Source organism: Gorilla gorilla, chromosome 6 (assembly GCF_029281585.2).
Source record: "Gorilla gorilla gorilla isolate KB3781 chromosome 6, NHGRI_mGorGor1-v2.1_pri, whole genome shotgun sequence".
In the NCBI taxonomy this organism is placed as follows: Eukaryota; Metazoa; Chordata; class Mammalia; order Primates; family Hominidae; genus Gorilla; species Gorilla gorilla.
Genome location: NC_073230.2, coordinates 149,232,031 through 149,244,468, shown reverse-complemented (window position 1 = coordinate 149,244,468; position 12,438 = coordinate 149,232,031). Strand labels below are relative to the sequence as shown.

Genomic DNA, 12,438 nt, shown 5'->3' with positions numbered 1-12,438 from the left:
ACTAGTTTTTCTCAGCAGACCTACAACTGTCAGAAAAACAGAATGACAATTTACTTGTTCTTATTTACTCAGCTTCATCCTGCTGCTTTCTTTTGTGTCATTAAGTTCTCTGATACTTGCTTAGGGAAAATCACTACTGAGGGATAGATATAGATACCAGGAAGAAGATATTGGAAAGTTGGATTGGTTGTAGGCATCTGTAGAATACAGTTGCAAAATTCCCAGATCCCAGTACACCAGCTGCACAGTTAGTCCTCTGGAGTCTGCTTTGTGACCTGCTGCTGCTTAGAGGAAAGGTGGTAAAAAGAGCAAATCATTTTCAAATCTGTTTTTATAATAATGACTTGGTGAATATTGCCATTTAATGATGTCTGGACTTAATTTTTGATTTTGAAAATTCCTCAAAGAAACAGAAAGACATGAGAAATAAGGGGGGATCCCCTATACCCCTTGCCATGTTGTTGACATTTTCAGTCATTTCATTCATTCTTGTGATATTTACAGATAAAGCTGACTATATGTAGATGTCATTTCTTGTCAGCAGTAGAGAGAGAATATTTGAGATTAGATTCCAAATCTATTTTGACTCAAAATTGTATATTTACTACATTATCTCCTCAGCATGGAATATCTGAGAACTTGTCCCTTTATCGAGCCATTGGTTGACAATTCTCATTGATTATTGTTTCACTGAGGAAATCTAACTAAATATTGTAACTTCACATTCAGCTAAATTTGAATATTTGACAAGTGAGAGGATGGGGCTAAGGATTAACCTGAACCTATTTGCGTAGGTAGCATCGGCAAAACAAATAGCTAGTGTAATACATGTGCAGGAAAAAAATGCTCAAACTGCTTGATAGCTAACTTTTTGGTACTGCAGAGCACTTCAGTTAAATACTATGAGCAGAACCGTGTTGCCTCTTGATGATAAATAAGTCTATAAGGCAAGACTTTCTTAACCTATATGAAGTTGCATTAAAGTAAGAAAATGGCATTTATTTGTTTTCTATTTCAGATTGGTTAAGTATTGCCATATTTTAAATTCTACCTTATCCCATAGTCCATTGTCAAACTAATTATGCTTCCTAGTGTAGCAGTGCAGTGGTCTGTAAACATCACTTCATGGGTTTATACGAAAACTGTAAATTAATCACAATTTGGAACTCAGGCCTTCAGACACTGGTACTAATGTGAACTGATTTTTGCTTCCCAATCACTAATTTTTTCTTGAAGGAGAATATTAGAAGACAGTATCAGGAGGACAGAAATTATCCTGGTCAACTTGCATGCTAATTCCCCAATGAGTGATGTGTTTTTTTTTTGAAATGATAGCCTTAGAATATTTTAGGTGTTACAAAAGTGAAAGGGAAAAGTCAATCTCCTCATTTTATGCCTGAGAAAACTGAAATCCAGACAATGTTGCACAATTTCTACATGCCAATATAATGTATTTTTTTGTCATTATGAGCTGTACACCAAGATATCATTGGTATACAGAAAGCTTTGTAAGCCATATACGCTTTTATGTTCAGTGTAAATTGTGCAGCTCTGTCTTACTGCTTTCCTTTTCCTCTGAAAAATGTCCCTTTTTTCCTGAAAGGTCCAGTTGAACTTGAGAAATTAAGAGTATAGGGAAAATATTTGTCTAGACTACATAGTTTTATAGTTGGTTTAATTATCATACCAAGTTAAAATATTTTTTGATTAGAGCATCTGCTGATGTAACTCTTAAGTCCAATAATAAGACTGTAATTTTTCTCTGCAGGTGGTGACAAAGTGATAGATGTCATTGATGTGGCGAGGCAGGCAGACAGCAAAATGACACTTCACAATTATGTTAAATACTTCATGAATCCTAACAGACCAAAAGTGTTAAATGTGATCAGCCTTGAATTTTCAGATACAAAGTGAGTAGTTCTGGGTATTTTGGTTTAGCATTCTGAGTGTTAGCTAAATGTAGTGTAATGATGTATTTATTTTAGGAAGAAACATAGTTGTGACTTCTAAAGTTGTCCAGTGGTAGCAATGTTATAAATTTTGCATTGGGACACTCAGAGGTACTTAGAAATAAGATGTATTTTAAACTTTTGGCTGGGTGCGGTGGCTTATGCCTTAATCCCAGCATTTTGGGAGGCCAAGGCGAGTGGATCGCTTGAGGCCAGGAGTTCAAAACCAGCCTGGCCAACATGGCGTAACCCCCTCTCTACTAAAAATACAAAAGTCAGCTGGGCGTGGTGGCACATGCCTGTAATCCCAGCTACTCAGAGAGGCTGAGGCACGAGAATCTCTCGAACCCGGCAGGACGGAGTTTGCAGTGAGCCAGGATCGCGCCACTGCACTCCAGCCTAGGCGACAGAGCAAGACGCTATCTCGAAAACAAAAAAACATGTGTTTTAAACTTTTAAGTGTTGTTGTTAACCTTAAGTTCCATTTAATTATTTGGTTTGGGAATAGATGAGAAAGACAATTTTTAAGAATTTTTAATTTGCATGATGTGGGTGTGTGTGTATGTTTGTTTTTTGAAAGGATGTCTGAATTGGTGGAGGTCCCTGATATAGCCAAAAAACTTTCCTGGGTGGAAAATTATTGGCCAGATGATTCAGTCTTTCCCAAGCCATTTGTTCAGAAATATTGCTTAATGGGAGTTCAAGACAGCTATACAGATTTCCACATTGACTTCGGTGGAACTTCAGTCTGGTACCATGTCCTCTGGGTAAGATTGGGGTATTTTTTGTTCTCTCACTGACAAAAACATATAGCCCTAGTTTTTCAGTGGTATATTCATTTCTTGTAAATGTTACTTGTAAAGGGGGAAGTTTTTTGTTTTTTTTTTTACTTTTTAACCAGGAACTGTCACTTTGCCTTTAAACGTTACGATTTTTTTTTTTTTAATCTCAAATAATGGAAGAGCCATGACTTTTCCATTTATATTAGATTTACTTTCTGCCCTCATCTTTTAAGTTGGTTTCTTTTAGGCTTTTGTCTCTTCTTGATTTTTTTTCCCCTAGTTAATTATCCTTTAATCCCTGAATTAAATATCTGTGAAGGAGCAAAATTACAGTAATAATTCTGGCCTTAATGTTGGGCTAGGATAGCTTGTTGGATAAGTCAGGAATGCCTATAAAAATACCAGTTCTTGGCTGGGTGTAGTGGCTTACACCTATAATCCCAGCGCTTTGAGAGGAGGCCAAGCTGGGAAAATTATTTGAGCCCAGGAGTTCAAGACCAGCCTGAGCAACATAGTGAGACCCTGTCTCTAAAAATAAAAATAGAAACATTAGCCAGGCATGGTGGCTCATTCCTGTAGTCACAGCTACTCAAGAGGCTCAGGCAGGAGGATCACTTGAGCCCAGGAAGTTGAGGCTGCAGTGTGCTGTGATTGCACCACTGCATTCCAGCCTGGGCAACAGAGCGAGATCCTGTCTCTAAAAATAAAAATAAAAAAAGTAGCCAGGCATGGTGGCTCATGCTTGTAGTCACAGCTACTCAAGAGGCTGAGGCAGGAAGATCACTTGAGCCCAGGAAGTTGAGGCTGCAGTGTGCTGTGATCACTCCACTGCACTCCAGCCTGGGCAACAGAGCAAGACCTTGTCTCTAAAAGTAAAAATTAAAAAATTAGCCAGGTGTGGTGGCTCATGCCTGTAGTCACAGCTACTCAAGAGGCTGAGGCAGGAGGATCACTTGAGCCCAGGAAGTTGAGGGCGCAGTGTGCTGTGATTGCACCATTGCACTCCAGCCTGGGCAACAGAGCAAGACCCTATCTCAAAAAAAAAAAAACAAAACAAAAAACCAATTATTTGCACTTTATATTCACCTTGCTTTATCTAGAGCTGCATTGTTCAAAACAGTTGCCACTAGCCATGTGTGACTAAATTTAAATAATTAAAATGGAATGTAATTAAAAATTCAGTTCCTCGTTTATACTAGGCACATTTCAAGTGCTCAGTAGCCACATGTGGCTAATGGCTACTGTATTGGTTAGCACAGATACAAAAAATTTCCATCAGCACAGAAAGTTGTATTGGAGAGTACTGATGTAGAAACTCAGTCTTCATCTATATCAAATGCTTGTGCCTCAGCAATGTTCTGGGCTATATTTGTTGCTGGGTCCTTGGGTTCCTGTTTTTTTTCTTCATGAAGTAGCAAAGAATTAGTTTATTAAAGGAAGCTTATTTATAGGTTTTTAAAAATAATTATGCTGTGGATCTTAGTAGAGAGGGCAAAGCTTGCAGAGATGACTGTGGGCCTGTCAACACATATTTACTTCTCTATTTGACAATGAGAAGAGGTCAGTGGGATGTTTGTGCTTCTCTGCCCTCCTGTCTTGCAGCTATTTCTTCAACACTACTTTATTGACTCCTTGTCAGTTGAGGGGGAGCTTTAAACATGAAAACGTTTACTAAGGGCAATAGCTACTGATCAGGTGTGTGAAATATGTCTTTTGAACCTAAAAGAATCTGATAATTATTCAATTTAATTTGTATCATTGTATTGAGAAATTGCATCAATGTAGGCTATCCTAAGTATGGCTTTTGCTTTCTCAAAAATAGTATGATACTTCCTTTTAGGGTGAGAAGATTTTTTATTTAATAAAGCCAACAGATGAAAATTTGGCACGTTATGAATCTTGGAGTTCATCTGTGACCCAGAGTGAGGTGTTCTTTGGAGATAAGGTGGATAAATGCTACAAATGTGTGGTAAAGCAGGGACATACCTTATTTGTTCCTACAGGTAAGGTTTTCATCCCATCCCCTACTCAACATGATTGATACTCAGTCACATGGAGTTGGCTTTTAACTAGAACCTCTGGCTTTAACATGTTTGGAAAGTAGTTTTTATGACATTTGTTAAGAAATAATTCTGATCTTGGACTTCTATGTTTTGTTCCTTAGAGGGTTTCTCTTCTAGTTAGGACTTCTTTTGGCATTGTATTTATATCATTTGCCTTCATTTTTATTTTTATTGAGAAAAAATTCACATACCACAGTATTCACCCTTTTAAAGTGTACAGCTCAGTGGTTTTTAGTAGATTAATAAAGTTGGGCAAATATCACCACTATCTAATTCCAGAACATTTTCATTGTCTCAAAAAGAAACCTCATACTCTTTAGCAGTCACTTCCCATTCCCGCCTCCACTGAGCCCCTGGCAACCACGAATGTACTTTCTGTCTCTGTGGATTTGCCTCTTTGGATACTTTATGTTGATGGAATCATACAATATGTGGGCTTTTGCGTCTAGCTTCTTTCACTTAGCATATTATTTTCTTTCTTTCTTTTTTTTTTTTTTTTTTTTTTGAGACAGAGTCTTGCTCTGTCGCTCAGGCTGGAGTGCAGTGGCATGATGTTGGCTCACTGCAAGCTCCCCATCCCGGGTTCATGCCATTCTCCTGCCTCAGCCTTCCAAGTAGCTGGGACTACAGGCGCCCGCCACCACACCCGGCTAATTTTTTGTATTTTTAGTAGAGACGGGGTGTCACGTGTTAGCCAGGATGGTCTCAATCTCCTGACCTCGTGATCCGCCCACCAAAGTACTGGGATTACAGGCGTGAGCCTCCACGCCCGGCCGGCATACTATTTTCTAGGCTTATCCATGTTGTAGCATGTATCATTACTTCATCTTTTCATGGCCCAGTAATGTTGCATTGTGGGATATACAGGTTGAGCATCCCTAATGCAAAAGTCCGAAATCTGAAATGCTCCAAAATTGAAAGCTTTTGAGCATCTGCATGACCCTCAAAAGGAAATGCTTACTGAGGCATTTTGGATTTTGGATTTTCAGATTAGGGATGCTCAGCTGGTAAGTATGTAATGCAGATATTCCAAGATCCAAAAAAAATGTGAAATCTGAGTACTTCTGGTTCCAAGCATTTTGGATAAGGGGTACTCAGCTTTACCGTATTTTGTTTATCCATTCACCAGTTGGTGGACATTGGGTTGCTTCCACATTTTGACTATTTGAATGGTGCTGCTTCGAACATTTGTATACAGTTTTTTATGTGGAGGTATGTTTTCATTGCTTTTGGGTAAATATAGCTTGTAGTAGAATTGCTGCATTACATGGTTTAACTACGTTTAACTTCTTGAGGAATTGCTGACCCATTCTCCAAATGGCTGCACCATTTTACATTACCACCAGCAGTGTATTTGGGTTCCAGTTTCTCCACACCCTCACCAGTGCTGTAATTGCCTTCTATTCTATTCTAGTGGGTGTGATGTGTCATGATTTGGATTTGCATTTCCTTAATGAGTAATGATGCTGAGCATTTTTCTTGTTGGGCATTTGCATATTTTCTTTGGAGAAATGTCTATTCAAACCCTTTGCTCATTTTAACATTGGGTTGTCCTTTTTAATTGTTGAGTTTGTAAGCATTCTTTATTCTCTGTGCTAGACCCATATCAGTATGTATGATTTGCAAATAATTTGCTCCCATTTTGTGGGTTATCTGCTCACTTTCTTGATAATGTCCTTCGATGCACAAAAGTTTTTAATTTTGATAGTCTTAACTATGGTCAGCTCTCCATTGCTGTTAAAGACCAAGCCTGTAAGAATCTGGGCTGCTGTCCCAGGACAGTTAGGACAGCAAAGGGTGTGTCTTGAGAGACCCTCAAAGAAAGGACTGAGTATCAGTCTTAGCTGTAGCCTCAGGTATAGGTATCAGGCCTCTTATTTTGAGATGTAAACGAATGTAGAGTATAGATGTCCAGACCAGTGGTTTCGAGAACTGTGTGCTGGTTTTGGTGACCCTAATGACTGTATAGTTCACAGGGATCTGTCCCTGCAGGTCCTGCTGAAAGCCTTGCCTCTGGTGTATATAATAACAAATGTATGTTGAATAAATGAAGACATGCCTTAGAACTACCAGAATATTTGCCTAGATTAGTAACAGTATTTTCATTGTGAATGGGCTCATTCACATTGTGAATGCCCCTCCCTTAAATCTTCCTACTTCTTGCTTTTATATTAGGTATTTTGTTGTACCCTCTTCAAAATCATAAATTGACATTCATAGAATAATTTTAAAAATTGATTTAATGTCCTAACTAGAATATAAAGAAGAAATAAAAAGGTAATTTATAATGAAATGCTATTTCAGTATGTGCCTGTCTAGGCACTGCAGCATTAGAGAACAGAATGAAATAGTAATTGCATAAGGAAGGAAATCAATCTAGGTGTGTGTCAGTGGCAACACAAATTCTATCAGTAGCACTGGTGTAGGTACTGATACTTCCTGGAATATCAGAATCACCTGGAGGGCTGATTGCAACACAGATTGCTGGACCTCATGGCCAAGGTTCGGATTCTGTGGATCTGGAGTGGGCCTGAGAATGTGCATTTCTAACAAGTTATTGGCTGATTCGGGTGCTGCTGGTATGGGGACCATATTTGGAGAACCACTGCTGTAGGCAATGTAATTCTTTTCCCAAGGTAGTTAGTAACTGATAAGCTTCCAAACTACAGTACAGTTTTTGTATTTCAGGAAATTGTGCCAAAACCATGAAAATATACTGTGTGTGGGTGTCTGTATATACAGATATATATAATAATATATAATAATGGAGTTCTAATTTCTAGGCTCAGATAGTTAATAGGACAGGCTTTGTACCTATATGAATGCGCAGGAAAATTTGACAGTCCCGAGTGATGCAGGACAGTTTCATTTTGTATGGAACTGTCTCACATGTTTTACTCCTGGCTCCCACTCACAAAATGCCAGCAGTGCTCCCAGATCATTGTGACAATCAGAAAAGCCCCTAAACGTTCCAAAACATCCTGAACAGGCAGTACTGCCGCTATTGAGAACCACTGATGTGTAGGATTTGGAGTTGGCACAGACTGCTAATTTGTGGTTTCAAGGTCAAGCTCAAGGCTTTGTGCCTTTGAGCACAGCAATGGGCACACTTGAAAGTGAGTCCTTTGAGGGTTTTTTGTTTTGTGTTACAGTTCAGTGAGGGGTCAAAGGATGAAAAATACAAAGAAAATGGGATTTGTGTATTTTAAAAGCTAATTTGCATACAAATGTGTGTTTGTATTTATTTCTGGTGAAGTCTTTAAGTCTGCCAACGTTTTTTTCAAAAGTTAGACGTCATGTCTTAGAAATGGTTTTCACTTTGTAAGCATTTGTATGGGAATACAAAATATCATTTTTTGGCAGCACCTATATTTGTAGGACCATAACCCTTCATAATTAAATGTGGGTAATCTACCTTTTCCTTCTACAGAGTCAGGTCTCAGGTTGACTCCTCTGATCCTCCTCTGCTTAGTCCTTTCGGGGCACTGATTTCAGGATGACACCAGGGCGATGGAGTGTCCCATCAATCCCAGTGTGTTCTCTAATGGAAAATGTGCTTTTCTAATTCAAACCAGATTTGGCTGGTCTCAAAGAGTAAAATCTTTAATATAAAGTTGGGTTGTGTTTTTAAGCTAAAAAACAAAAACAGGCTGGGCACAGTGGCTCACGCCTTAATTTCAGCACTTTGGGAGGCCAATGTGAGAGAATGACTTTGAGGCCAGGAGTTTGAGATCAGCCTGGGCAACAAAGTGAGACCCCATCTCTATTTTTAAAAAGAAAAAAACAAATACAGTAACAACTACAAAAACCGTCACCTTATTTCTCAAACTCATCATAGAGCCTACCATATATAATAGGCATTTAATAAATAATTAAATCTATAGATTGTAATAAACATTAACTTCTCTAGCACTGAAATATGAAGTAAACTGATATTGATATTTTGAGTTACTTCACAGGTAGATATCCTATTTGTTTAGTTTACATATTGAAAAATGACTGCTTTATATATTTTCAACCATTTTAGGGTGGATCCATGCTGTGCTCACTTCTCAGGACTGTATGGCTTTTGGGGGGAACTTCCTGCACAACCTTAACATTGGCATGCAGCTCAGGTTTGTGTCATCAGTATTTAAATGACCTTTTGTCCTTTTTAAAAATAGGATACTTTTTTTTTTTTAACTTAAAAAAAATCAATAGCTTATTTTATTTGAGATTCCATGGAAATAGTCCCTGAGATATTATTAGGGATAGAAGCTTTTAACAAAAGTAGTATTTTAAAAGTTTGCCAGGAGGATAATTTGCATTTCAAATCTAAAACAACAACAACAAAAGGGAACTTATTCAGATAATATTCCAAATTTCAAAATTTTGTGAAAATGTATGTGTTCTCCTTTGGCTATTTTTGCAGTGAGGGAGATGAACAAAATCTAGTCAGACTCAGATGTGACATATGGTGCTAGAAAAAAAGCAACCGTAAGTCAGGACTGCTATCAAAACACCTGCTTTAATTTTGCTGCAGGTAAAGGATTAATAGCTGTTTCTCCTCTATATGAGAATTTGACCTTTGCATAACTCTCTTCTCCTAGTAGTCTAATGAGTGTTGACTTTTACTAGGTAACATTGCTTATGGTAAAAATGATTCCTGATTGATAAACTGCATCAGGACTGGGAGAACTAGAAATACCTAGTAAGAAGCCATATCTCTGGACTTGCCTGAATGTGGTAACTCTTGTAACTTGGCACACTCATAGAGATCCCTAGAAGCTATGCATCAGTGTGTGGCGTTATTAGAGGAGATACTGGCTTTTACAGGGCATAAGGCTTTAAGCAGCCTTAAACAGCCCCCACACCTACCAAGTGTGGATCTTGTCTTTTTGTACCTGAGCTGTCCCTGAGGGAGGGATGGCTCCTGTTTAATTCTTGCCAAGTGTGGTCTTGAGCTGGAATGCCTAGTGGAGCCTAAATAAAACTTTTTTGGGTGGGTATTGCACTGTTTTCTAACACATGGAGGTGTTTTCTGAAACACACAGTTTTATTTCTTGTAGTAGAACCCTTGTAAAAATGTCTTTTGTTAAAACCAGGATACAAATCCCAAGGTGTGATCCTGATCTTCTGTGAAGTCCAATACAATTCTTAAGTATACCATCAAATTCCTTAAAGTCAGAACCTGGATAAGATCACAATTCAGTCTTGTCCAAATGTGATGTTGCTAAGAAATGTAAAATACTTTATTGGTCTTATATATCATGACCTGGTTATTTTATTTTCCAGTTGGTTACTTTCATCTAACTTTGAAATTCTAATATTAATATAAAAAATTTCTTCAAATTCATTTAGGTGTTATGAGATGGAGAAAAGGCTAAAAACACCAGATCTTTTCAAATTCCCTTTCTTTGAAGCCATATGTTGGTTTGTAGCCAAAAACTTGCTGGAAACCCTGAAAGGTAATTAATAATTTGCATGTTTGTATATGATATGATGCATATTGTTTGTAAATTCACTCATAGCCACCTGACAGAAAGAGTCCCTTTTCTAGTAGTGTATGGATGTCACTCCTATTTTGTTTTTTAAATAAGTGGTTTTCCCCCATCCAGCAACCTTTTTAGCAAGTTAGAGTCTCTAGTCCATAACCTGACAATCCATGTTCTTAAAAATTTGTTATGAAAGACCTGGATCAGAACAATGTAGGTAATATTAGAAATGTTCATTCCATCTAGTGCTCTAGAAGCCTGCATACATCATCAAGCACGTAACAGTGCCTGACTCTCAAAAATGCAGTTTATGTCAAGAGACTGTTACCTAATATACGTTCCCAAAATTTGCTTTTAAAAAAGCAAACTAGGCTGGGCACAGTGGTTCACGCCACTAATCCCAGCACTTTGGGAGGCCGAGGCAGGCAGATCACCTGAGGTCAGGAGTTCAAGACCAACCTGGCCAACATGGTGAAATCCTGTCTCTACTAAAAAAAAAAAAATACAAAAATTAGCCGGGCATGGTGGTGCATGCCTATAATCCCAGCTACTTGGGAGGCTGAGGCAGAAGAATCGCTTGAACCCGGCAGGAGGCAGAGGTTGCATTGAGCCGAGATCATGCAATGGCGACAGAGCAAAACTCCATCTCCAAAAAAAAGTCAGGTTATGATTCTGTAGTTGAAGAAAAAAAACCTTTTTTGAACTTGTCTTTATAGTTGAACCCAAAAGCTACTTTATAAAAGGTGGAATTTCAGACTTTGATGTTTTAATCTTTTGGTTTAATTATCTTTGAGCACTCAAGTTGGAGACTGATGTCACTTGCTTCTATTTTCTGCTTTTCATCCTCTTGTGCTAGTGAGAATAGTTTGTCTGCTTTTTGTGTTGTCTAACTTTTCTAGTCAGTTTGTAAATAGTGCTACTATTATAATTGACAACTCTCAGAATAGACATAAACAGATTAAACAGTAAAGTTTATTGTGAACATTTGCTTCTTTTTCCATTTTAAAGTTAAACAAGAAGAAAAGGTAAAATGAAAAGAAATAACCAAAAATTTATTTCCCAAGATAGGATGTACAGAACTAAAATGATAAAACTCATATAACAATGGTACCCTAAACCCCCCACCTCACAGCATAGTGCAGAGATGTCCTGGCAGTGCTTCTGGTGTGTGGGATGGGGGTAGAATCCCATGCATGAGAAGGGGACAGGTCCTTTCTTCACAAGACCAGTCTTTGCTCCAGAAATGAATCCTTATCGTGAATCCCTGACACATTCAGTGTTTTCAGTTATTTTTCTTGGCTGTAGGAATGTCACAATGGACTGTAGAGTGTCATACATAGTTTTCAGTAAAATACTGGACAATAGAGTTTATAGTCTCCCATTTAAGTACAAGCCTAGACAGACAGGAACACTTATATACTTATAAAAACACAAATTTCCTTGTTTTGTGGAAATAAATCCCAACTATTGAACCTTCTGGTTAAGAGATTGACAACTCTATACTTGGTTCAGGATACTTTCTCCCCTTTTTTCTCTCTTCCTGTCCCAAGACTCCAAGTTCCTGTCTCCTAGTTAGCTAGGAGAAACTATCCACGAACACACACACACACACACACAGACACACACACACACACGCCTCTACCCTTGGGGTGATGCACAATGGGTTTTTTTTTTTTCTAATGTCTAAGAGAAGCTCATTCTTTAACTTCTTAAAACAAATTAAGAGCTTTACCTGAAAGACAAAATCTTGCCATTGCTCGTGAAGCCACAGGAGCAATTTGCTTAGTCTTAGAACTATTTAGTCTTTGTGTTAGGCCATCAAAAGTTCAGAAACATGGAGGTCTGATTGAAAGTATGACTATACGTTAAAGACTTTTTTAAAAAGGATTATTAGAAAAGGGTATTTGTAGGTTGTTTTAAGATGTTTCATTTTATTAGCCAGATCAGTGTAGAATACCTGGCAATCATAGTGATTCAGTCCAGTCTCATCAAGGCAAAAACCAAATGATCATTATAGCAATTGCCATCATTTTAAGCATTCATCCTGGAAACAGGAATAGTGGTCTTGTGACCCCAAATTATGTCGTTCTTTTATCCGTAACCTAATTTTACTTTACGTTGTGGCCTATTGTTTGCCAGCTCTCAGACTGTTCTAAGGCTTATATGGTGG

At 38.0% G+C, this 12,438-nt stretch overlaps 1 protein-coding gene across 2 annotated transcripts in view; it reads left to right on the top strand.

Annotated features, from left to right (window-relative positions):
• Positions 1-12,438, top strand: part of KDM7A (lysine demethylase 7A) — a 96,061-nt gene that overhangs the window by 48,115 nt on the left and 35,508 nt on the right. For both annotated transcript variants that reach the window (XM_031013292.3, XM_063708806.1), the window contains exons 5-9: positions 1,769-1,910; positions 2,530-2,716; positions 4,572-4,734; positions 8,822-8,909; positions 10,135-10,241. In XM_031013292.3, the coding sequence (XP_030869152.1) occupies positions 1,769-1,910; positions 2,530-2,716; positions 4,572-4,734; positions 8,822-8,909; positions 10,135-10,241 (687 nt within the window). The remainder of the gene's footprint in view (positions 1-1,768; positions 1,911-2,529; positions 2,717-4,571; positions 4,735-8,821; positions 8,910-10,134; positions 10,242-12,438) is intronic.